Source organism: Carya illinoinensis, chromosome 8, assembly GCF_018687715.1.
Source record: "Carya illinoinensis cultivar Pawnee chromosome 8, C.illinoinensisPawnee_v1, whole genome shotgun sequence".
In the NCBI taxonomy this organism is placed as follows: Eukaryota; Viridiplantae; Streptophyta; class Magnoliopsida; order Fagales; family Juglandaceae; genus Carya; species Carya illinoinensis.
This window is the reverse complement of record NC_056759.1, coordinates 23,681,601-23,706,810: the sequence shown is the minus strand read 5'-3', so window position 1 is coordinate 23,706,810 and position 25,210 is coordinate 23,681,601. Positions and strand designations below refer to the sequence as shown.

Below are 25,210 nucleotides of genomic sequence, written 5' to 3'. Positions count from 1 at the left end.
TTGGTATCGGACCGGTGGCCACCGGCCGTACCAGCCGGTACAGTATTTAAATCTTTGGTCAGGAGTTCCCTTTCACGTGGGTTAGGGTTTGACTCCACCATCTCCACCTTGCCTCGCGCCGCTCCACCGCTTCGTCCTCCATCTGAGCCGGCGTTTATTACACCTGACATTGCAATGCTCCACCAAGGCTCTAGCGTCGACTCTCTTTTGGCTCCGGATCTCAGGTTCAGGGCCTGTTTGGCTCCGCGAACAAGCGCAAGCTCACTGAGCCTCTCCATGGACCACGGTACCAAAGAAAAGCTTCGAACTTCTCCTCTTCCTTCTTCTTTGGCGCTAACGAGGCAGTCTTCGAAGCACATAAATCCAGTCTTGGGTTGTCGGTCTGCGCGCGACGTTCGAGTGACCTCGGCCAGGTAAAGTAATTTCGTCTCTTTTTTGTTTTCTGTTCTCGGGAAAAAATGAAGCAAACGATTTATGTTTCCGAAATTGCTAGAAAAAGGTAACTGCGAGAAGCTTTTTCGAAATCATTATGTTTTCTGAAGCTTTTAAATTGTTTCGAAATGATTCTCTGCTTGATAATATTGGAATTTTGAATAAATTTGACACTGATTGGCTATCAGCTTGACCCAAAATCTCGGTACTTATATGGGAAATGCTAAGCAATTTTGGTTTTTTATTAGGCCAATGAGTATATATTTCATCTTGGATAAAAAAAACTATATTTTTAATCTTTTAGAGGATATAGTTTATTTTGTTTATCTATGAAATGATTCTTATTATGATAACGTACTGACAATATTTTTTTCTTCACCGCTTGGATGAGAAAGGAAATATGGATTTAGTTTCATTTCTCTTCTCATATATTGATTTTTGTTAGCATGGACTTATCTGAAAGCACTAATTGAAAATTGTTTGGGAGGTGAGATTATCTAGAATTATATCCAATCAGTCCTTTACGCCTTTGAATAAAAACTTGATGCACCACCATTTTATTAATTACTAAAATGAATGCACGCATGCTGAATCAAAACTCTTTACAGCATTGTCAAAATTGTAAATAAAATAAAAAAATTGGGTGGCAACTTAACCTTTTAGGGCCACTCCATGGATGGCTGGCCACCCCATTTGGGGTGAGACCAGCTGCCACAAAGGGTGGCTCTGCAATCAGCCTGGCACTGGGGTGGATCCCCTGTGCTGGGGTGTGTGGATCCACCCCTTGCTGGGGTGGTTCTAGAACCACCCTTCGTGGGGTGGGTGCAGATCAACCGGGCGGTCCTGCAACCACCCTGAGCAGGGCGGCTAGATAACCCGTGAGTGGATCTCCTACTACCTGGCATTTGGGTGGCAAGATCCGCCGTGACCCTTAGGTGAAAAAATCCAGCGTGTTATATCGTTTTTGAAAAACAACAGAACCTTTAGCTGGAAATTTGTGATTGGAGGATGTAAAACTAGGTCTTACACCACATCTTGACCGTAGGTGGAGTCATTTATCTAACACAAAATCTCCCCCGCCCACAATTCTAATTTATGCAGGAAAGATGATGGACCAACACATGGAGTATCTGAAATGATAGTTGGTGTTCTGGGTGGAGGCCAACTAGGTCGTATGCTATGTCAAGCAGCATCAAAAATGGCAATCAAAATAATGGTTTTGGATCCACTTGAGAACTGCCCGGCAAGTGCACTTGCTTATCATCATATGGTTGGAAGCTTTGATGACAGCTCCATGGTCCAGGAATTTGCAAAGAGGTTCGATTTTCGCAAGTTTGTTGACACTTATGTTCATAGCTGTCACTTTTTGTTCTTCGTTCTTTTGTTATTATTTTCTTATAATATATCTATGTTTGTGGTAGATAGGTGTGGAGTATTGACTGTAGAAATTGAACATGTTGATGTTGCAACCCTAGAGATGCTCGAGCAACAAGGAGTGGATTGCCAACCAAAAGCCTCCACAATCCGAATAATTCAGGTATGGTTTTTCCATTTTATGTAAAGAGATAAATAGATTGAAATTTTAATCTTGAAGATTTTGATTTACAGTGTCATCTTGCAAAATATGACCATAGATAAGAAGTCGTATCGAATAGGAAATCCCTTCTGTTTTGCATCCTTTCAAAGGCAGATCCTTGTGGATTTTAGGTCCCACTGCATATTTTCCTTAGTGTTGGATTTTTCTTTCTGGCATTACAACATGGTAACAAATTGCCAATATATATTGGAATGGCAGTTTCTCTATAAATACATTTTAAGATTTACTATCTATTTAATGCAAATTAACCAAGACATGATACATTTTCAATAACATTCCTTTTTCCTTAGGGTTGAGGTGTAGGAGGAGGTGAAAAGAGTGCATTTCTTGGAAGTGTATAATTGTTAGGATTGATTTTTAACTTCTATTGTCATTGTAATGCAATCATACAACTGAACTGGCACTCATTTGGTTCTTCTCTCCCACTCATCTAGGGTTGGAAACAATATATTCATATGATGTGGTGTGCATTGAATTTATCTAGGATTTTCATGTATGGTATTCTAGGTTCAGGATAGTCCGGGCTAAATTGGGTTATGCCTAGGAGTGTGGAGGAGGTACTTGCATGCTGGAACAGACCACACAACAGCGCTCAACTGGTAGCAGTGTGGCGGATGATGCCCTTGTGCTTAATGTGGTGTTTATGGTCGGAAAGGAATGAGAGGTGTTTTAATGCCAAGGAGCGTGGAGTGGGGGAGATCTGGAACTTTTTTGTATTCTCTTTGTTTCAATGGTTTTCTGCTATTGTTCTAAAGGGAGGGAATGTTCATGAGTTTCTATTTTCTTTATAGTCCACTAGAATGTAACTAGGTGTCTCACTTTGTATACTCCTTGTGTACTTGGGCATTACCTAGTTTTTTTTTTTTTTTTGATAAGTAAACGGTAGTATTAATGATAAAGGACAGAGTCCAAGTACACAAGAAGGTATACAGGTGGAGCATCTATCTAGTTCGATACATTAGAAACAAGAAAATCCTGAAAACTTAGGCCATTAAAGTCTATTGCTATGGCCCAAAGGCATAAAGTACGGAAAAATAAAGACCGAAGCTCCTCTAAAGACCGCTCCTTATCTTCAAACGTCCGATCATTACGTTCACGCCATAAGCACCACATGATGCATATGGGGACCATCTTCCACACTGCTTTGATTTGAGGGACCCCACCCGGAATTGCCCAGCTGGCCAGAAGCTCAACTACTGAAGCCGGCATTACCCAGTTTAACTCTAAGCGACTGAACACTTCGCTCCACAATGCTCTAGCTATCTCACAATGTAGCAAGAGATGATCCACTGATTCACCCTCTTTTTTGCACATACAGCACCAATCTGAAATAATTATTCGACGCTTACGCAGATTATCTGTTGTCAATATCTTCCCTAGAGCCGCTGTCCATGTGAAGAAGAGTGCTTTGGGGGGTGCCTTATTTCTCCACAGGCTTCTCCAAGGGAATTGGGAATCCGGTCGACATGTAAGAGATTTATAAAAAGAGCAGACCGAGAAAATACCTTTACCTGCCGGTATCCACCACAACTTATCTGCACACGAAACCTGTAGTCTCGCTGAATATACACGGCTGAAAAAAGCCTCAAAACAGTTCATTTCCCAATCTTGGGCAGCTCTACTAAAAGTGACATCCCATTGGACTTGGTCCCCTGAGAGAACCATAAGGTCTGCCACTGAAGCTTCTTGGTCACAGGCCACTAGAAAGACAGATGGAAAAGCATCTTTTAAGGCCTCCTCCCCACAGCATATGTCCCTCCAAAATTTTACACGAGTACCCTCCCCCGCCACCAGTTTAGTGTGTCGAACAAATACCCCCCACCCTCTTCTTATGTGCTTCCAAACCCCCACGCCGTATGTACCATTCCCCTCTCTAGTACACCATCCGCCCCACAAGCTACCATGTTTGTAGTCCACGACCAGTTTCCAAAGTGCTTCCGGTTCCACATTATATCTCCAAAGCCACTTCCCCAGAAGGGCCCGATTAAACGTTCTCAAATTCTTAATCCCCAACCCACCTGACTGAATTGGCCTGCATACCTTTGCCCAGCTGACTAGATGAAATTTTTGTTCCTTCCCCAACCCACTCCATAAGAAGTCTCGATATAGTTTTTCGATCCGGGCCGCCACACTTGCTGGAATTGTAAAAAGAGACAAAAAATAGGTTGGTAAGTTAGAAAGGGTACTCTTTATTAGTGTCACCCGGCCTCCTTTAGACAGGTACAATCTCTTCCACCCTGCCAATCTTCGTTCAATCTTTTCGATTATTGTATCCCAAGTAGATATGGCCCTTGAGGCGGCTCCCAAAGGTAATCCCAAATAAGTCATAGGGAGGGACCCCACCTTACACCCAAGTATATTGGCCAGGTGTCGAGTGTTACTGACATTCCCAACTGGTACTAACTCTTTCTTCTCAAAATTCACTTTTAGTCCTGACGCTGCTTCGAAGCATAAGAGTAGCGCCTTTAGTGTCTTCAACTGGTCTTGCTCTGCCTCGCAGAAAATTAGGGTGTCATCTGCAAAAAGTAAATGTGATATCGAGATAAAACCCCTACGTGAATCTCCAACTAAAAATCCAGCCATAAAACCATTTCTGACCACCGCCTCTGTCATCCTACTCAAAGCTTCCATGACAATAACAAAGAGTAGTGGGGATAAGGGATCGCCCTGTCGTAGTCCACGAGAGCTACTAAAGAAACCTTCTGGGCTACCATTAATCAACACAGAGAATCTTGCCGTCGAGATGCACCACCTAATCCATGAACACCATTTTTCCCCAAAACCACATCTCTTCAGCAAATAAAGGAGGAAGTCCTAGTTAACATGATCGTATGCCTTTTCCATATCTAGTTTACACATTATACCTGCTTTACCAAACTTTAATCTACTATCCAGGCACTCATTGGCAATTAGAACAGAGTCCAGAATTTGTCGACCCTTTACAAAAGCATTTTGAGGATTCGAAATTATCTTACCCAAAACCACCGCTAATCTGTTGGCAAGCACTTTGGAGATGATTTTGTACACCCCACTAATGAGGCTGATAGGTCTGAAATCCTTCACTTCTGTTGCTCCCGGTTTCTTCGGAATCAAAGCGATAAAGGTGGCATTCATGCTTTTCTTGAATTTTCCAGACACAAATATTTCTTGAAACACTTTCATGATGTCCTCTTTTACAACCTCCCAGCATGTCTGAAAGAAACCCATAGAAAATCCGTCTGGATCTGGTGCTTTATCTTTCCCCATTTTTCTGACCACTTCATATATTTCCTCTTCCTCAAAAGCTCTTTCTAACCAGGCACCTGTCTGAGAGTCAATAGAGTCGAATCCCAATCCCTCTACTTTTGGTCTCCACCCCTCTTGTTCTGTAAATAAGTGTTCGTAGAAGTTTACCACATGTTCCCGGATCACTGGAGCCTCCATGCAATCTATACCATTAATATTCATCATTTCAATAGAATTGTTTCTCCTATGAGAATTAGCCACTCTATGGAAGAATTTTGTGCTTCGATCCCCTTCTTTCAACCACAGTGCTCGTGACTTCTGTCGCCAAGAGATTTCTTCTAAGGAGACCATTTTCTCCAACTCCGATGTCAATTCAGCTCTTTTGGCATTTTCGACTATGGTAAGGGGTCTATTTTCATTAGCCCTCTCAATATTCTGTAACTCCTCCAACAAAGTTTTCTTTCTTCCCCCTACATCACCAAAAGTATGTAAATTCCAAAGCTTTAAATCATTCTTTAAAGCCTTAAGTTTACCTGCAAGAATGTATGATGGGGTACCATGTAACTGGTATGAAGACCACCAAAGTTTTACCCTGTCCACAAAGCCCTCGCTCTTGAGCCACATATTTTCGAATTTAAAGTATCGTAGCCCTCCCTGAATACCGCCACCATCCAGTAGAATGGGAAAATGGTCTGAGCATAAACGCGGCAACCTCTTTTGGCACACACCTGGGAAATGAGATTCCCATTCCGGCGAAATTAGGAATCTGTCAAGCCTAGACCATGTCTGACTATTGGACCAGGTAAAGGGCCCACCTATCAGCGGAAGATCCAGCATATTCAAGTCAAAGATACATTCAGAAAAATCAGTCATTGCTGGTCGTATATGACCGTCTCCTGATCTTTCACTAGGGAATCTTGTGACATTAAAGTCTCCGCCAAAGCACCATGGAAGATCCCAGCAGCTATAAATTCCAGCAAGTGCAAGTTCTTCCCATAACAATCTCCTATTGCTGTCAATATTCGGTCCATAAACACCTGCAAAAGCCCACATAAAATTATCCTCCACCATCTTGAAGGAGATGGCAACAGTAAAATCTCCTACAAAATCTTCCACTTTTTCCATCACCCTTTGATCCCACATCACAATTATACCACCCGATGCCCCATTTGATGCTAAATAAACCCAATCTACATAGGGGCATCCCCATACACTTCTCACTAATTCTTTGGTCACCAATTTGAGTTTCTTGTAAACAAACAATATCCGCCTTCCAACCCCGAAGCAAATTTTTTATGCGCGAACGCTTATTAAAGTCATTCAACCCACGAACATTCCACGACACAATTTTTGGCTTCATAAAGGAGTCGCTAGCCCTTTCCCTTTGGACCTGTCACGGCTCGAGCTACCCTCATTCAATGACCATTTAAGTCTCTTGAGCTCCCTTTGTTTCTTAGTTCCAGCTTTCTTGGACTGAAAATGACTCGCCTCAATAGAAGTGAAAAGAGCCAGAAATTGTTCCTCATAGCCCACACATTCCATGCCCACCACTTGTTGAATCTCCTTGATCTTTCGGAAGACCCAATCGGAGACCTCAAATTCGGTCGGTTCTAAACAGCTTAACGGAACTGGATCTCCCACACCAGGGGATTCATCCCCCCCTAGCTGCACTCCACCCTCCCATTCTACCATTGTGCCCACATCTTTTTGCCCATCAAAAGGAGTAGAAGGGACTTGTGAATTAGGAGCCAAAACCCCATCAGTATTGTTCTCTACATTCCGATCAGACTCCACAAAAATATTCGCTCCAGTTCTCTCAGCCCCCTCCTCCGAGATCAACTCAAGGTGCATAACAGGGCCATCCGTCAGTTGTGGAGATAGCTCCTCAACGGTGTCCCCCACCCTCTCAACCTCATCCTCTGATAGCATCTCAGGAGACTCAACTAAGTCACGAGAAACCTCCAACGTGTGAATCGGCTCGTTCTGTGCAGTTGAATCCGGGAAGAAAATCGTTTGAAACAAGAAAACATTTCTCTCCTCTCAACGTTTCTTCATATTCAATAAAGATTATTGCTTATAAAAAAAAAAGGTTCAGGATAGCTCTTTAATAGAATAAGTAATCAAGATCTAGTTGTTTTCAACTGCTGAATTAGGATAGCTGATGGTTTTGAGTACCTATGTTAGAAGAGACCCTCATCTTTGCATATTATCCACTCTCCAATGCTCACATCTTTATTTTTCTCTCTTATTCATTTTTTTCATTATTGTGGTATTACATTCATATTTCAGGTTGTTCTATTATTATGTCCTTAGTTTTAATTACAGATTTTGTTTGGAGGAAGAGAGAGAAAAGAGAGGGGGGGGGGACTGTTTCTGGTTTCATTAGAAAAAATACTTGGGCAAATGTAAATAGATCTGTGTGGTGGTTATCATGGTTTTGGAGCTGGGATTGACTTTTTGTTTGTAATTGGACTAAGTTATAAGGAATTTGTTTTTGACCACTTAAGTTTAGTTGGCAATGGGCCAGAATTTTGTTTATCCTTCTTGTTGTTCTAAGTAAGTTTTTATAACTATTTTTATACTATTTACTCCTATCTATCGAAATAAAATTAGTCAATACATTTTCTATTCATACAGGACAAATATCTCCAAAAGGTTCATTTTTCTCAGCATGCCATTCCACTTCCTGAGTTTATGCAGGTAGACTACTTGTATCAGTATCCAACTGAAGGGATTTGCTAATATCTTAACTTTATTTTTTAAATATCTGTGGAAGTTATTTTAATTTGATGATTATGAAACATGACTAAAACAGATAGAAGATCTTGAAGGTGCCAAGAGAGCAGGTGATCTATTTGGTTATCCTCTCATGATTAAGAGCAAAAGATTAGCTTATGATGGGCGTGGAAATGCTGTTGCTAACAGTGTGGAGGAGCTCTCCTCTGCTGTAACTGGTAACATGTTCAGCATTTAAAGATTGAGCTCAATATTTGTAGGGATTTCTTATAATTTGGTATTCAAAAATTATTAGCCTTGTAATGTCTGTATTTATCTTTTGTTTCTTCCATTAAATAAGCACATTATTGCTTTGTCTTGTTTTCTGGTCTATATATGCACAAGGATTCAAAACATTGTGGCTGGAGAAGAGTTCTTTATGTTAAGAGCTGACAAACCAAATGAGGTGAATAAAACTAGTTAACTGAAGGTTGCATTTATTTTAGCACTACAGATCCACATTGGAAATATGAATAATCTCCTTAGAGTGGGTAAGTTATAAGGGTAGTCATAGCTATTAAGTCCCACATTGGCCACTTACTAGGCGATTCTGAATCATGGAAATGTGATTGTAATGGCGCTTCAAATTTATGAATCTTTTTTGGGGTTTTAGTGTGAATGTGGCTAGTGCTTTTCCCAGATCGTTGCATGTATGCATTCATGTCAATGTAATACCATGGCTTTTGGATGTTGATTTCTTTGGTCAGTACTGAAATTTTTGTTTGTAAGAGGAAAATGTACTTTTTCAACATTTCAAGATGCATAACAACATTTTCATCTAGCTTAACTTAGTTATCATGTGTTATTTTCATGATGCACTCCATATATGTTGCATGTTTGTTTAACTTCATGTCTATTTAGCTTTTTCTATTGGCTGTTTCTTTTGTATACATCCTGTAACTAGGACTGCACTCCATGTGTGCTTTTCTTTAATGCAATCTTATCCAAAAAGGGAAGTCTTCCTATTAATGGTTTGTCCCTTAACTCAAAGGTTTCATTTTTTAATGCTCTGGATGATGCAAAGGTGTCATGTGCACGTAATGGTCTTTTTTCTCATATTACTTATACATATATATTTTTTGATAAGTTAATACATTATTAGAACAACTTAAAACACGTATCCTTGAGTACATAGGAAGCATGCAAGAGGAAAACCTAAATATGAATAGGTAAAAAGACAAGAAAATTATGAAGACTTTGCCCATTAAAATCTAGAGAGGTTGCCCACAGAAATGGTCTTGAAGAAAAAGTTCTAAGCTCTTCCATCATGCGCTTGCAAGTTGTGGTATTTTTGCATGGAAGAATGATAAAAGAAACACCACGCTAGACAAATAGGAACCATCTCCCATTGTGCTGCAATTTGTGGATTGCCATGTAACCCTCTCTAATTGGCATAGAGGTCCACTATCCTTTTGTTATAATCCAAGCTAACCCAACTCAACAGAGGAGGAAGTCATTCCATAAGGCACTGGCAATCACACAATATTGTAAGAGGCCGTCTAATGATTTCCTGCTCTCCTTGCTCATATAGCATCTATCTATCCTAGCATCAGTCTGCCTATGTACCTCATTAGTGCACCACCCACCCCAAACACAACCAAATTTTGAATCTACTGCAGCTTTCCACAAGGCCTCTCTCTCTCTCTCTCTCTCTCTCTCTCTCTCTCTCTCTCTCTCTCTCTCTCTCTCTCTCTCTCTCATATTGGTAAGGTCAAAGCCACTTCCCTAGGAGAGCACAGTTAAACAAAAGCACACTTTATATCAAAGTTTTGAATTCCATTTGGGTAACCGTTTCGATTGAGGCATTGGAATGGAATATTTTGGTACCAATATATTCCATTGTACCATTTCGGGATTATCTTTATGTGTATCTACACACAGAGATATATATATATATATATATAGAAATGTATGTAATTTAAACTCTAAATTTCTTATAAATTATGGAAATTTAATGAAAACTTACATAGTTGGTTGTTACTCTATTTATCGGTAATTCTATAAATTACTCAATAGTTTATGTTAGCTTCAACATTTTGTTAGCTTTTTTAAATTTTTTAGGCAGTTATATTTGCTATTTAATAGCTATTTAAAAAAAAAAACTCTGTTTATCTCTAAACAGTCTCATGATTATTTGTTAGTAATACTTTGTTTAAAATACCGTTTTCTCTTTATCTTTTAATTTTTGTTTGCAATATACTATTCCACTTTGCAATATACTATAATATCTCTCTCTCTCTAATGTTATGTCCCATTAAGTAAAGGAAACTACCCATAAAAATAAAAAATAAAAAATAAAAATAAAAAAAAAAGAAGCAAAAGTGCTATGCATGAAAGCTGGAAGCTTGTCCCACATTGAAAAAGTAAGTAAAGATTTACTCAACATCAACAATAAAAGCAACTCTCCCTTCCTCTCTGTGTGGCATGCGAAACACAAAAGCATAATGCTTTAAAATTGCGATTTTGCCTTTCATGCCTAACCGGTTTGTGGTTGTTGGAAAATTAAATAAAAATGTTTTATTTTAGGCCGAAATGTAAATTTTCCCCGAAATATCCGAAACATGCGAAAAATTCCGAAATAGTCTGGTATTATGGACAAAACAGAATATAAAATAGTCTGGTATCATGGACAAAACAGAATATAAAGGTTTAGTGTTATGATCATTGATCCAGTACGGGAAGGTTCGGCCATTCTGGCCAAAATGGAATGGATTTTAAAACTTTGCTTTATATCACCATACTAGGTGAAATTTGAACTGGTCACCCAGCCTGCTTTATAAACACCTGCTGTAACACCTCTATACAATTGGTTACACTCGATCTTTTCAATTATAGCTTCCCAAATAGAATAGCCTTTAAAGAGACTCCCAAAAGGGAGTCCTAGATATTTTATAGGGAAAGAGGATACCTTGCATGCTAATAATGTGGCCAATCTAGTCACATTAGAAACATTCTTGACAGGAACCATCTTTGACTTAGACAAATTCACTTCCAGACCAAAAATAACTTCATTGCATAGTCAAAGAGCCCTTACAGAGTGTTGTGGTCCAGGTTTGCCCCTTATAGTATATCAAGGTATCATTTGAAAACAAGATATGAGAAATGTAAGCACCTTATGATTTATCACCCCCACTGAGGAGTCTAAGAGAAAGCCCCTATAAATAGTAGCTCATAACATTATGCTAACACCTCTACGAAAATAACAATAAGCAATGGATATAGGGATTCACCCTGCCTCAAGCCTCAGGATTTTCCTTCAACTGGGTGTTACACAAGGTGAAGGAAATCCAAAACTATGTGGGGATTGAGTGTGAAGGTTTTGAATTTATGGAATTGCTCACTGCCATTGAAGCAGGACATGCTCAGATTAGGAAGTCTGGTTCCAAAAAACAGATGGAGCTAAAGAGATTGACCTAGTCTATTAACTATGAGGGCAGCTCAAGCAGAGGAAAATCCAAAGGGAGGGTGCCGGTAATTTCTTTATGAAGCCTAAGATTGTATCTTGGAATGTCCAAGGGCTTAATGAGGCCAATAAGCTTCTTTGTATAAAAAACTTGCTTTGCAAGTGGAAGGCGGATATTGTTTATAAATTGTTTGCAATAAACTAAGATGGGAATTATTTTTTTTTTTTGGTAGGTAGGGGAATTATTTCATGAAGCGAACTTGTGGAACTGTCCATATGTTGACTAGGTTTATCTTGCATCTCTTGGGGCCTCAAGTGGAGTTTTAGTTATTTGCAATCAAAGGGTAGTGGATAAGATTAAGGAGTACATTGGGGAGTATACATCGGCATGCTCCTTTAAGAATGTGGAAGATAATTTTATTTGGGCTTTTGCGGGAATTAATTGGCCAAATTTAGACAGCAGAAGAGGTCTTTTATTGGAGGAGATTGCTGGGTTGCATTGTTGGTGGGACATGCCATGGTGCATAGGTGGTGATTTTAATGTTATAAGATTCCCAAGTGAAAGATCGGGAGAGAGTAGGCTCTGGCCTACAATGATGGATTTCTCAGAGTTTATATTTGATTTGGGTTTGGTGGATATTCCTCTTATGGGTGGAGCATACATGTGGTCGAACAATCAAACGTGATCTAGATTGGACAGATTGTCTCTTTGGATTGGGAAAACTCATTATCCAGAGTTATGTTAGAAAAGACTAACTTGCCTCTGTTTGGATAATTTTCCTATCTAAGACTAACTCGCCTCTGTTTGGATAATTTTCCTATCTTGTTGGAGTGTGGAGTTATTCGCGAAGGGCGTAGATACTTAAAGTTTGAGAATATGTGACTAAGAACCGAAGGTTTTATGGAAAGGGTTTAGCAATGGTGGTCTTCCTTTAAGATCCATGGCACTCCAAGTTTCATTTTTGTAGGTAAGCTGAAAGCTTTAGAAAAAAGATTTATAGATATGGAATGCACAATCTTTTGGAGATATAGGCGATTGGAAGAAGTCTCTATTGGAGGAGCTACATGAGGTAGAGAGGGCAGAGGAGGGTTGGGCACTATCTATGGAGGAACTCTCTCAGAAGACAGATTGTTTCAGAAATTCAGAGGGTTACCTTATTGGAGGAGATTTCATGGCATCAAAAATCTCGGGCACTATGATTAAAAGGAGATTGAAGTACGAAGTTTGCCATAGAGTGGCCAAGTCACATAGGACTACCTCCATTGAAATGTTGAACATCGATGGAGTTATTTCCACAGAGTTTCCAGTGATTAGGGAGCATGTTGCTGGTTTTGAATAGGTTCTTTCCAAGTAGGTGGTGTCTGGGCCAAAGCTTGATGGTCTAGCTTTTGAGACCATTGAGCAACAGAGTGTTTCCTGGCTAAAGAGGCCCTTCAATGAGATAGAGGTTCATAAAGTGGTGAAAAGGATGGTCAAAGACAAAGCACCTAGTCCAAACTATTTCTCTATGGGTTTTCTCCAATCTTGTTGGGAAGCTGTGAGCATGATTTGATGAAGGTTTTCCAAGAATTTTTCTCATTTGGGAAGTTTGAGAAAAAAGCTCAATGCCATTTTTATTGCGCTTATTCCCAAGTAGGTGGGGGCTTTGAATATTAAGGATTTTCGGCCTCGTGAATGGAGCGTGTAAGATTATTTCCAAGGTTCTAGCAAACCACCTTGGGGGAGGATTGTTTCGAGACCCCAAAATGCATTTGTAAGGGGAAGGCAAATTAGGGTTGCTACCTGCACCCCCTGGATGGGGGCCACCTTGATCTTTTCCACCAAACCTTGGCACCACCTCCCATGGGTAGGTGCCCCCACGTAGATGCTGGGGGCAGATTGGCCCCCATGGCTGTCTACCCACCCCGCCTAAACCAATGCCCAATACCAACCAGAAAAAAAAAAAAAAATCAAAATCCAATACCAAACTCTGGTGTAGAGAGAGAGAGAGAGAGAGAGAGAGAGAGAGAGAGATGGATGGGGGGGTCGTGAGGATTTGGGTGAGAGGAAGAGAGACTGAGAGCAGGATCGGCTCAATATGTTGTAGGGCCTAAGGGGGAAATTTTGAGTGAGGCTTTTTTGTTTTTTAAAAAATAAATTGAAATAAAATAATTTTAAATTTAATTTTTACGTTACCTTTTCATTTAAAAATAATTCCTATCTTTTTGCAAAGTAAATTACTGATTGGAATTTTATATCACATTTTCAACTAATAACCGACTTAAATCTTTGTTAGAAAATTATCAATTTAGAGAGGATTTGATCTAATTTAATTTTACAAGACGTGCTTTAGACTCTTAGGGCTAGTTTGGATTCAGAGATGAGATGTGATGAGATGGTTTTAGATGAAAGTTGAATAAAATATTATCAGAATGTTATTTTTTAATATTATTATTGTTTTGAGATTTAAAAAAGTTGAATTAGGATTTGAAAAAGTTGAATTGTTTATTATATTTTGTGCATGAATTTGCAAAAGTTGTAATTCTATAAAATTCTACGCATTTGGGAAAAATTTGGTCCTTGCCTCTTCAAAGGATAATACAAAAGCTTTTTATGAACACACGAAAATTAGATTTTTACTATTTATAATTTTCACATTATATATTAAACTAATAATGACAAAGGAGAAGTGTATTTTTATAAGGAGAGCAAGGGAGATAATTATTACAAGGAGATACTTTTAAAACTAGTAATGACATAACATCTATTTGATACTTTTGATGTTTCTTCATTGAGTTAATTTTTTTTTTTTTAATTAGGTCTTTTATTCTTTTTAATTCATTTTACTTAGGATTTTTTTTGGGCCTTCTCCCACTAGGGGCCTTAGGCAATTGCCTAAGTTGCCTAATAGAAGAACCAGCCTTGACTTAAAGGAAAGAGAGAGAGATGCCGCAGAGGGAGGGTTAAGTTTTACACAAAACCTAACCCTGAGACAATGTCGTTTTACTAAAGAAATTGTTTTTTAACATATGTATATAGATATACATATGTATGGGTTGGGCAGGGTAGATGAGGTAAACCTTAGGCAGGCTCGGGCCCCGGCCCGGCCCGCCCCTCCCCTCCCCTAGCTATGAGCGGGCATGCCTCCACATGCCTTCCATTTGTGGGTGGGGCCCCCTGTCCTAGACAGGCGGAGGCCGGATGGGTGGTGGATGGCGATGCCCCGCCGCCCAGGCCTAAGTCAAATATTGGATCCAGTACTAATAGCTAATGAATGTTTAGATAGTAAATTAAAATCTGTTGATCCACACATCTTATGCAAGCTGTATATGGAGAAGACTTATGATCACGCTATCTGGGACTTTCTACTATGCTTGTTTGGGAGGTGTAGATTTGGGGAAAGATGGTGCTCTTAGAATCTCTACAGCGAGGTTCTCAATTTTGAAGAATAGCAATCCAATATAGCAGTATTTTTTTTTTTTTGTTTGGTTTTTTTTTTTTTTTGGGGGGGGGGGGGGGGGGTGGGGGGGGGAAGCACTATGGAGGTACAAGGGGTTTTGTCATTTGTGATGCCTCATATGATAAAAATAAGAGTAGGTGGTGAATGAGATCCTACATTACTTGGGAAATGAGAAGTTCTTGCTCTTTATAAGGGTCTAATGGGGCTTTAATTATATCATTGGCTAGTCCTCCTTTTAGAGTATAGGTCTTATGGTTTGGGCCTTTCATTCGGGTGTTACAAATGGTATCGGAGTCTATCTCAATAAAAAATGTGGGACTTGACTTGTGCCACCTATAACAAACAAACTCGACGAGGATGTTAGGAATTTAAGGGGGGGAGATTGTGATACCCCATATGATAAAGATAAGGGTAGGTGGTGAATGAGATTTCACATTGCTTGAAAATGAGAAATTCTTACTTTTGTTTTAATGGGGCTCTAATTGTACCACTGACTAGTCCTTTTAGAGAGTATAGGCCATGTGGTTTGAACCTTCCATTAGAGCCTTACAGGTTTATAGAGTGGGAGTTTGGAAGCATATGAGAAGAGGTTGGAGGTTTTTTGCTCGACAAACTAGAATCATCAAGGCATTAGCCAGGGCATTATGGGATGATATCTTCAGAAGATTGGAGTTAGCCTGACTTATGCCTGCTGGCTATGGTCGAGCTTCTGGCCAGCTGGAAGAATCTGGGTGGTATTCCACAAATCACAGCTGTGTGGAAGATGGTTCCTATATATATATATATATATTCTATGGTGCCTATGGAAAGAAAGAAATGACCAGACTTTTGGACGATAAGGAGCATTCATTGGAGGAGATTTGACGCTGGACGGAATTGAGATTAATTTTGATTGCTAGTTTTAGCAAATGATAAACACAGAGAAGACAATAGATTTGCTCGTTTTGTCCGGCGTCAAGATTAGATTCCTCTTTGTTAAAATTTTATTCCTTTGGGCTAAAGCTGTAGATTTCAATGGCCTATATTTTCATGATTTTCTTGTTTCTATTTCTTCCTAGTAACTAGGTGTCAACTCGTTTATACCCCCTGTATACTTAGGTTAGGCCTATTTTTATTAATATAATATTTTTACTTATAAAATTAAAAAGAAGCTAACAAGAGTATCATTCATCAATAGAGAAAAGCCTGCATAGAGATAAAATGTGCCATCCAAGACCGTCATCTTGTCCCCAAAACCACATGTCTCAAGCAAATAATACAGAAACTCCCAATTAACATGATCATATGCCTTGTCAATACATAATTTGTAGATTACCCCTGGCTAACCTGAGCAAAGTGTATGATCCAAACATTCATTAGCAATAAGCACAGGGTCCATAATTTATTCATCTCTGACAAATGCATTTTGAGGTTGTGAAATGATCTTCTCAATAGCCCTACTTACGATGTCTTTTTTAAGTACATCCCGGCAATTTATTGGACTGAGAAGAAAGGGGGCTCAGAATGGAGAGGATTGTAACATGAGAAAAGCAAGGAGGTCAACCTCTTTCAAATTGGCCTCCAAGCTAGTTGCTCTGAAAATTTATGCCCATAATACTGTACAATATGATTCCTGATTTCAGTTTGCTCAGAGGAGACTGAGTCATAAGGTAGATAGTGCTTTCTTGTGTAGGAGGCACTGAGGACATGGGCTATGAAATCAGAATTAATCTGGAAAAAAAGGACTTTTGCTATGCCTTCTTTTCTCTTTCAAATCTAAATGCTGATGTCTTACCATTTCTGGTAGATGACAGCTGAAAAGATATGCGTCATTCAAACAGGGATTTTTTCATATATTCTTTGTGTAATTAATTTTATAAGGTTTAGAAAGGAGTTCACTTAATAAAAATCAACATTATTGGGATTAGGAAATCTGGTCTGGTGATGATGACTCTCTTATGTTAGGTTTGATTGGCCTTTCTATATTTAGTACGTTTCCAAAAAGGTGTTCAGTTTATCAACTGGTTTTATACATCAGATACTTGTGGAAGAATGCAGAGGGAAGAGGCTTGCATTTGTCCACATCACATTATGTGTAATCTTTCTGGGCCTGGTCAATTAAAAAGAGGGCATAAATTTACAGGGTTTGTCTTTATGCACCCTCAAGTTGGGTATTTTGGGCTCCAAATGGAGACAAAATGGGTTGAACAAAATCAGTGTGACCTGGTTTTGAGACCTTAAATGACTTTTTGCAGCGTGCTGATTCTGGTATGTTGAAAGGCATTCTTTATCGTAGATTGTTTCTATCAGATGGAAACATTGCTACGCTTAGATGGTTCCATCACACTTGAGTGATCGTTATTGTTCCTAATGTATTAAACATTATTGTCGTGTAGAGCTATGTATGTACAACCTCTTAGTTTCATGAACCAATGTTTCTGTTTTTTAAATTTGTATTGGTGGATACTTATATTTCCTTTGAACTTCTTGATTTTTGCAGCTCTTGGAGGATTTGATCGTGGTTTATATGTTGAGAAGTGGGCGCCCTTTGTAAAGGTTAATGAACATATACAATTTGTTTTGCTTTTATAATCTGTATTTTTATTTAATTTAATTTTTATGGATGCTGCAATGTGAAACACATGTTCCAAACTTTGGGCGAGACATATAAGATTTATTTGCAAAATAATTTTCCTTCCAAAATAATAACTTGCAAGTTTTCTTTGAAGTGATTCACCTTTTTAAATTCTACAACTACGCATGCCTGGTTCATTTGCATGATACTGGGGCATGAATAGATATAACCATCTATTTTGTAGGGAAGCAGTGAGCTTCCAATTTTTCTTTTGATAGTGTAGGGTGTGTGATCCCACATGCATCAACTGCTTGCTAGCATACTTCAGGAGCAATGGAGATGCTTGTGAAATTGAAAACAAGTTCTCTAGCCACTTCTATTTAGCAAATTATTAAAAAAAAAAAAAAAAGACACAAGTTGCTAATCCTGAAATCTCTTTTTGAAACCTTCTAGGTAATTAATTGATATTGTGGCCCCCAAAGCTATGTCTTCTAAAGAATGTAATGAAGTAATACTGTCCATTTACCACATAGCTTTTTAGTTAATTTCGTTAGCCTTTTACTCCCATCTATTCTGAATTCTAAGCATTCATGCTTCATTGCATTTATTTATTTTTGATTGGCAACTGGTGTCTAGGAATAGCATCCCGACTAATCCCGGGTGTGCACAGGCCATTGGCAAGGAGTTTCCCATAAGTGCACTTCGGGTAATTTAAGAGGAAAATCCTCCCGTCCTTTGACCCTTAGAGATTGTTTGCACCCAAGGGGATTTGAACCTTTTAAACCTAGAAGGAGCATAGCCCCAAGCCAAAGGCCTTTATCAATTGAGCCAATCCCTGGGGGTTACTTCATTGCATTTATACAATATTAAGGTTTTTACAAAAGTCTGATTACTTGCATTCCATTTTCTTAATCATATTTATCTTGCAGCTTTTGGCATTACTATTTTTAGATCATTTCTTTACTTTGAAGTTGTTTTTTATGTGAAGAGCATAGATTTGGAATCCAATGTTTAGATTTTATTCATTTTTTGCTTTCCCATGATCGGTATGGTATTTCTTTGGCATTTCTTTTTAGGTATTTTCACATAAAAGTACCTTTTTAAATATTAATTCTTCACTTTGCTTTAAAAAGTTGGAACGATAGCATCTTATGGATTTTTTCTTATTGTTTTTTGTGAATGACTATAGGAGTTGGCTGTCATTGTGGCAAGAGAAAGAGATGATTCCATCTTGTGCTATCCCGTTGTTGAGACCATTCACAGGTAAGATTTGTATTCAATGTTTACTTTGCCATATGTCTATGTTAAAAGTATCTGAGGAGCTTTCACCTGGTGGCAATACAGGTTAACTTTGCACTGTTCATATTTCAGTGGGGATCTTTGATATCTTGCAGGGAAAATATTTGTCACATAGTCAAGGCACCTGCTAATGTGACATGGGAGATCAGAAACCGAGCTACGGATGTTGCCTACAAAGCCGTGAGTTCATTAGAAGGTGCTGGTGTTTTTGCAGTTGAACTGTTTTTGACTGGGGATGGTCAGGTTGTGTATTTGTTGACGTACATAGTATTTATTGAAATGTACTTATAAAAAGAAAATTTATTGAAGTGCATTTTGCTTCCTTTTTCTCTAGAAAAAAAATGTTTATTTTATCCCTTGTTTCTGCAATTTGCTACTTTTGACAAATTATACATGTTCTAAACTCTTGACAGATTCTGTTAAATGAAGTGGCTCCTAGACCACACAATAGTGGTCATCACACAATTGAGTCTTGCTACACCTCACAATATGAACAACATTTGCGGGCTGTTGCTGGTCTTCCACTTGGTGATCCATCAATGAAGTCTCCTGCTGCCATCATGTACAATATACTAGGCGAAGATGAGGTTAAGTTCGTTTTTCTATTATAATCCCATTTTCCATTTTCTTCCTCTTTTTACTTTGGATTTGCATTAGAATTTTTTTTTTTTTGGGGGGGGGGGGAGTCATTTATTTATATGGAGAAAAGTTGGAAAATAAAGTCCGTTTTTCAAAAAGGTGAATCATGGGGTTGATAACATATTCTGTAACATACTTTAGTGACAATTTTATGTTTGAATTTTCTTGAAGTTGCACCAAGTTTATAGGATGAAGTCTACGCTTGTAATTCTGAATGAAGAAAATAAAAGGATGCTTAAATCTTCAAGATGTAAACTACACATTTGCCATTTGTTTTATCTTGGAAACCTTGCTTTAGTTGATAAATTATGTGTTTTTATGTGTATCTGTCTATTGGATATTGAACAAAATGCTTGAAAGTTATCACTAAGAATAATGTTTGGGGGTGTGCTTGTGCCAATGTAAATGTATCTCGCAAAATGGAGTTTAGTGCATTGAAAATCTTTAGCAACAAAAACAATTTTACCTGTTCAATGGAAAACTAGCAAAATGAGAAAAAAATATTGTATGTCTTTTTAAAGTGGAATTTTTTTAATGCTTTTTCAAAGCATAAAGCATTTTCCGCCATTTAAAACTTCTCTCTCAAGGCCATCTCTGCCATGTTAGTCCAGCCCATTCTGAATCAAACAATGGTAACTGGGTAATTTTTCACTGATAATGTTTCTTCAATACGAATGCTTTATATTGAAATAAACACAGCCTCAGAGGATATGCAAATGGTAGGATGTTGATTATTGGGCCAATTTTTTAAAATTTCAGGGTGAGTCTGGGTTTGTTTTAGCTCACCAACTGATCAGAAGGGCGTTGAGTATTCCAAGGGCTACTGTTCATTGGTATGATAAGCCAGGTTGGATTCTGCAAGCTCTCTCTCTCTCTCTCTCTCTCTCTCTCTCTCCACTTGAAAACTCACTTGCACTTAATGACTTGGCAGAAATGCGAAAACAGCGAAAGATGGGCCATGTCACCATTGTTGGCTCTTCCTTGGGTGAAGTGGAAGAACAATTAAAAGCAATGCTGAAGGAAGAAAGCTCCAGTTATCCATCTGCAGGTTAGTTGCTCTAGACTGTCCTTATATTTACCTACTGAATGGCATGATGCTGGTGGATTTAAAAGTAAGTTTGTCTAGAAGGGTCGGTAGTTTTTGTTCATCGTGTCTGATGCAATTTTTTTCGTAAATGTACCTATAAAAAATTTTAAATTTGTTATCCAAATAAAAATTGAAATGTCAAAAAAAATCTGCATTTAGTTGATCAGTTTGATTAAATATGTTGAATAGGAGAAAATATGTATTCTCAATTTTGTGGAATGTAGGTTGTGATTATGATCAATTCAATAGAAAAGAAGGAATAGTGTGGAAATTAGGTAATTTCTGCAATAATTATCTAATGCCACTATATATTTTCAGTCAATAGGCTCTGTGGTTATACATATTGCGGTGGAAAAGTTAAAGGTGGGAGGGAGATTACCATAAAATTTTCTTAGGGAGTCATGGATTGTTATAGTTGCAAGCATTTTACTTTCCTTCAAAGTTTATATCCCGAATATGTTCTGATTTAGATGTGACACGGTCACATGCAATTTGTGTTAATGTTGCTCCCATTCTGAGTGCAGTAACACCACATGTTGGAATCATTATGGGCTCTGATTCAGATCTTCCTGTTATGAAAGATGCTGCAAGGATTTTGGATATGTTTGCTGTGCCTTATGAGGTTAACTTCTGGTGAATTACATTGACTTTTTTGAAATTCTTGTGCCATTGATTGCGTTGCTTTTATATTCAAATTCTACCTGACAATTCTTATTATTTGCAGGTGAAAATAGTTTCAGCTCACCGAACCCCTGAAGTGATGTTTTCTTATGCCTCGTCTGCTTGGCAGCGAGGCATTCAGGTTATAATTGCTGGTGCTGGTGGTGCAGCCCACTTGCCAGGCAAGTTATATCTGAGCTATGCTCCATCCTTAGTGTTGTAATGCATCACAGGTCTCACTGACATTAATCAAACCCTGGCATGACTTGAAGGTATGGTGGCTGCACTCACTCCCTTGCCTGTTATTGGTGTCCCTGTGCGTGCTTCTGCATTGGATGGACTTGATTCGCTTCTATCCATTGTCCAGGTAATACCATATTTTTGGTTAGTATGCTAGTATATGATTTTCTAAATTATCACCTTTATGGTATTGTGAAGTTTGTAAAGATCCCATATCCTATAAATAGGCCTGTGCATAAAAGGGCTTGGCCCGATCAATCCGAAAGGCTCAACATGGGCCCACCAAACTAAAGTCGGGTTCAAAAAGTCAAACCCAATACCAGGTTTATTTCACCTAATATTGATCGAAATCGACCACACGTCTTTTGTGCGCAGTCAAGACTCCTTCCAAAGCCACCTTCTCCATCGTTATGTCTGATCACCACGAAATGGCCAAGCTCTTCTTCGCAGTTTTTCCTTATTCTTGTTTGCACTCTGCCATGCCTGTATTTTGTTAGATCCGATCTAGAACAATGCCATCGTCAATGAACCGAAGACTGTTTTCTTCACCTTTCCCTCACCTGATCCTTACCCTGCAATTACTTTTCAACAACCTAAATAAAAATTAATTTCCAAAATCCGGTGTTTTTTTTGGGGGGAGAGGGGGGGGGGGGAGGTTGGCAACAATAGAGAACAAATTAATTCGTGTGAGATACGTATCGAGACCACAAAAATTACCAATGCTAGTGACAATGGCGGTGGTGTGGCTTTACGGCTAAAGGAAACCCTATGGTGGCTTGTTCCGTGCGTTGAGCCATGTGTAACGCATGGAGATGAAATGATCTTGTCTGGAGAGAAGTATTCGAGCTCAAATCGTCCATTGCCTTGGGAAGGGTGTGTCAGGTATCAGCGAGGTGGGCCAAATTTGGCCATGAGGGACCCAGGTTTTACCACGGGCACGATGACGTGGAGGGAAGGGAGTACATCCACGAGTTAAAGTCATGGGGCTTGCACTTCCATGGCCGTGAGGTTTCTCTCACAGGTAACGAAGGCTTCGAATGAGAAGGGTTGAAGATAAAGTGTTCAGATGAAGTGGCTTGGGAAGTATGAGATGGGGTTAGTTTCTCTAAGTGAATTCCATTTATTAACCCGACCAGAATGGACTAGGTCGTGTCGGACCCAAAACATCTTTGGGCGGGCCGAGGTGTAGCCCTACCTATAAATACAATCTTTGTTGTTTTTCTAAGGTGCGATTTGGATAGTGAGTTGAGATAAAAGTTAAAAGTTGAATAAAATATTGTTAAAATATTATTTTTTAATATTATTATTGTTTTGGAATTTGAAAATTTTGAATTATTTATTATATTTTGTGGGAAATTTTGAAAAAGTTGTAATGAGTAGATGAGATATGAAATACTTTCACAAACAGGGCAAATCTTTTAGTTGTTTTTCTTTGATTAATTTATTTGTCCATTTTATACGAGGAAAATGATTTATTTTTATTTTTCTATAAGCTGCCTTAATATGATTGTGCGATGTTTACTATGCATCACAAGGGTGGCAATTCGTGTTAGTGGGTCGTGTTTGTGTCGTTTCAAGTCATAAACCTATTAAGCTAAATGGGTTAGATCTTCAAACAATAACACGGCCCATTTAAATAACAGGTGACACAATACGACTTGTTTTGACCCATTCAATAATTAATTAGAAATGGGTAATGACGAGATGACCAATTTGAATCCCTTTTTATGTAAATGGATTGAACTAACCCGCATAATCCATTTAACTTAATTTGCATAATTTCACATAAAAGTTAAGATATATATTAATTAGTAACTACTATATCTCTAAAACAAACAATAAGACTACATACTAAAAAAAAGATATTAATATTTTTCATAGTTTAACCTATTATAAAACTAATATTACAAGCCCAACAACAAAAAATATGAGCATAGGTTCAAATTACAATCCCAAAAATAAAAACATGAGCATATTGGGGAGTGGGGGCGGCATAAGACAATGAGAGATGAGTGATAAGTGATAAGTTAGGGTTTTTTAGATTTTAGGGTTAAGAGGATATAATTATAATTTTGAAATAAAATTTAAATGAGTTATTGTGAATTGATTTTGGATTAAGTGGATTGACTCGTTTATTAATTGTGTCTTAACGGGTCAATCCATTTTTACTTGAACTCATTTATATCAAATTCAAATCTACCAATTTTGTGTTTTGTTTGTGTTGGGTTAATGAGTCATGTCACATATTGCCACTCTTAATTTATTATACTCCTAGAATTTAGGCAAGTGGATGGAAGTGATGTTTTTAAACGACGTTTTATTAGGTGCCTAAATGATGACTTTTATAGCCTCACAAAATTGACAGACTATGGAGCCTAAGAGAAAATATCTCTTCGTCTGTAATCTACAAGTTCAAATTAGGTTTCCTTTCCCCATTGCATGTATTTACATTTTGTGTTGTTTTTAGATCTGATTTCCAAAAAATCCTTTTTTTTTTTTTTTTTTGATGATAATGCAGATGCCAAGAGGCGTCCCAGTTGCAACAGTCGCAATAAACAATGCTACCAATGCAGGTTTGCTTGCTGTAAGGATGTTGGGGATTAAAGATGTTGACCTACTGGCAAGGTTGAGCTCTCTCTCTCTCTCTCTCTCTCTCTCTCTCTCTCTCTCTCTCTGTGTGTGGTTAGAAATAATTTATAGTTTGTGTCAAGTACGAAACTAAGAAAGAACAAAAAATATTTATCTGACATGTCCTGCATTTGCTGATCTGGGATTAATATTGTTTACAGAATGAGTCAGTATCAAGAAGATACAAAGAATGATGTCTTGAAAAAAGCAGAGAAGCTGGAAAACGATGGTTGGGAATCATATCTGAATCCCTGAGTACAAAGCAGCTCTTGTGATGGTTTCCTGAGTTCAACATTAATTATGGATCTTCGAATTGGACAAATTAGGAACAGAAGGAAATGTCCCGATGACAAATATCAAGTGAATCATGATTTTGTAGGATGAATAAAAACATGCTAAGAGGGAAAAAAACAGAAAAAAAAGGTGTAAATGGGAAGTATCAATTTTGCTTCAGAATGGAGAGTCAAGAAATGAAATTACTAATTAAAAGAAAAAAAGAAAAAAAAAAGGAAAAAAAAGAAGAAAAAGAAAATCTAGATATGGGAGGAGCGTGAGGATGGGAAGAAGCCTTCTGCCCATTGTTGTAAGCTATAAGATTCACTGTACTGGTTTAGTTTATTGATGTGAAGAACTTCCTCATGCATTAGTTGCATGTCTTTTTGAGGTTTTTGTTTTTCACTATCTAGACGGCGAGCGATGGCTTAATACAGTTGGAATCAGTGATAATGTTGAAAAGGAGAGAATCCTATAACCATTGCAAATTTTTCAAGACTTGCCACTAATCTGAACGGTTAAGGTTCCTCGAGCCCTGCAAAGTACAACCGGATTCTCAAAGGCATGGTATATTGGTATGCTAAGAAGCATACAAGACATGGGTTACGATGGTGAAGGGTTACGAAGGTGAAGGGTGTAAATGAGTCGAGTTCGAGCGAGTAATCGAGGTTTATTCGATTAATTGTTACTCGAATGCGAGTCGAGTTCAAGCTTATCACTTGATTGTATTTTAAGTTCACGACTAACTTATTTAATCGTTGAGGGAGTTGTATCTTGACAATATAGATTATTCACTTTGTATTTTCTAATTTTATCAACAAATCTTTGACAAACAAAATTCAACTTTTTGCTAATAATAAAGTTTATACATAATTCATAATGATTTCAAATAACATGTGTATTAGAAACGTAATTTCCTTTTTATCTTTTTTAAATACTTAGAATATTTTTATCATAT

The 25,210-nt window shown here is 38.2% G+C and overlaps 1 protein-coding gene across 4 annotated transcripts; it reads left to right on the top strand.

The window, feature by feature from the left end:
• Positions 1-24,642, top strand: LOC122318430 (phosphoribosylaminoimidazole carboxylase, chloroplastic-like). Of its 4 annotated transcripts, none has more exons than XM_043135762.1 (16): positions 1-413; positions 1,534-1,749; positions 1,858-1,969; positions 7,892-7,954; positions 8,070-8,208; positions 17,352-17,407; positions 18,616-18,689; positions 18,821-18,905; positions 19,139-19,312; positions 20,124-20,211; positions 20,296-20,412; positions 20,976-21,073; positions 21,176-21,293; positions 21,384-21,478; positions 23,870-23,976; positions 24,141-24,642. In XM_043135762.1, exons 1-16 carry the CDS (start codon positions 175-177, stop codon positions 24,232-24,234), a joined length of 1,875 nt encoding a protein of 624 aa, XP_042991696.1. In that variant the 5' UTR covers positions 1-174; the 3' UTR covers positions 24,235-24,642. The 4 variants fall into 4 exon arrangements, with proteins under 4 accessions (XP_042991696.1, XP_042991695.1, XP_042991697.1 ...); XM_043135761.1 differs by having other exon boundaries at positions 2-413; positions 18,821-18,968; XM_043135763.1 differs by lacking the exon at positions 1-413 and having other exon boundaries at positions 1,563-1,749; positions 1,854-1,969; positions 18,821-18,968.
• The last annotated feature ends 568 nt before the right edge of the window (positions 24,643-25,210 follow it).

Excerpts from the sequence above, each read along its gene's own strand:
- LOC122318430 (XM_043135761.1), top strand. The coding sequence starts at position 175 with ATGCTCCACCAAGGCTCTAGCGTCGACTCTCTTTTGGCTCCGGATCTC. Across the intron at positions 18,969-19,138 it reads TTTTGACTGGGGATGGTCAG|ATTCTGTTAAATGAAGTGGC; the intron begins GTTGTGTATTTG and ends AACTCTTGACAG. Across the intron at positions 21,294-21,383 it reads TGGTGCAGCCCACTTGCCAG|GTATGGTGGCTGCACTCACT; the intron begins GCAAGTTATATC and ends CATGACTTGAAG.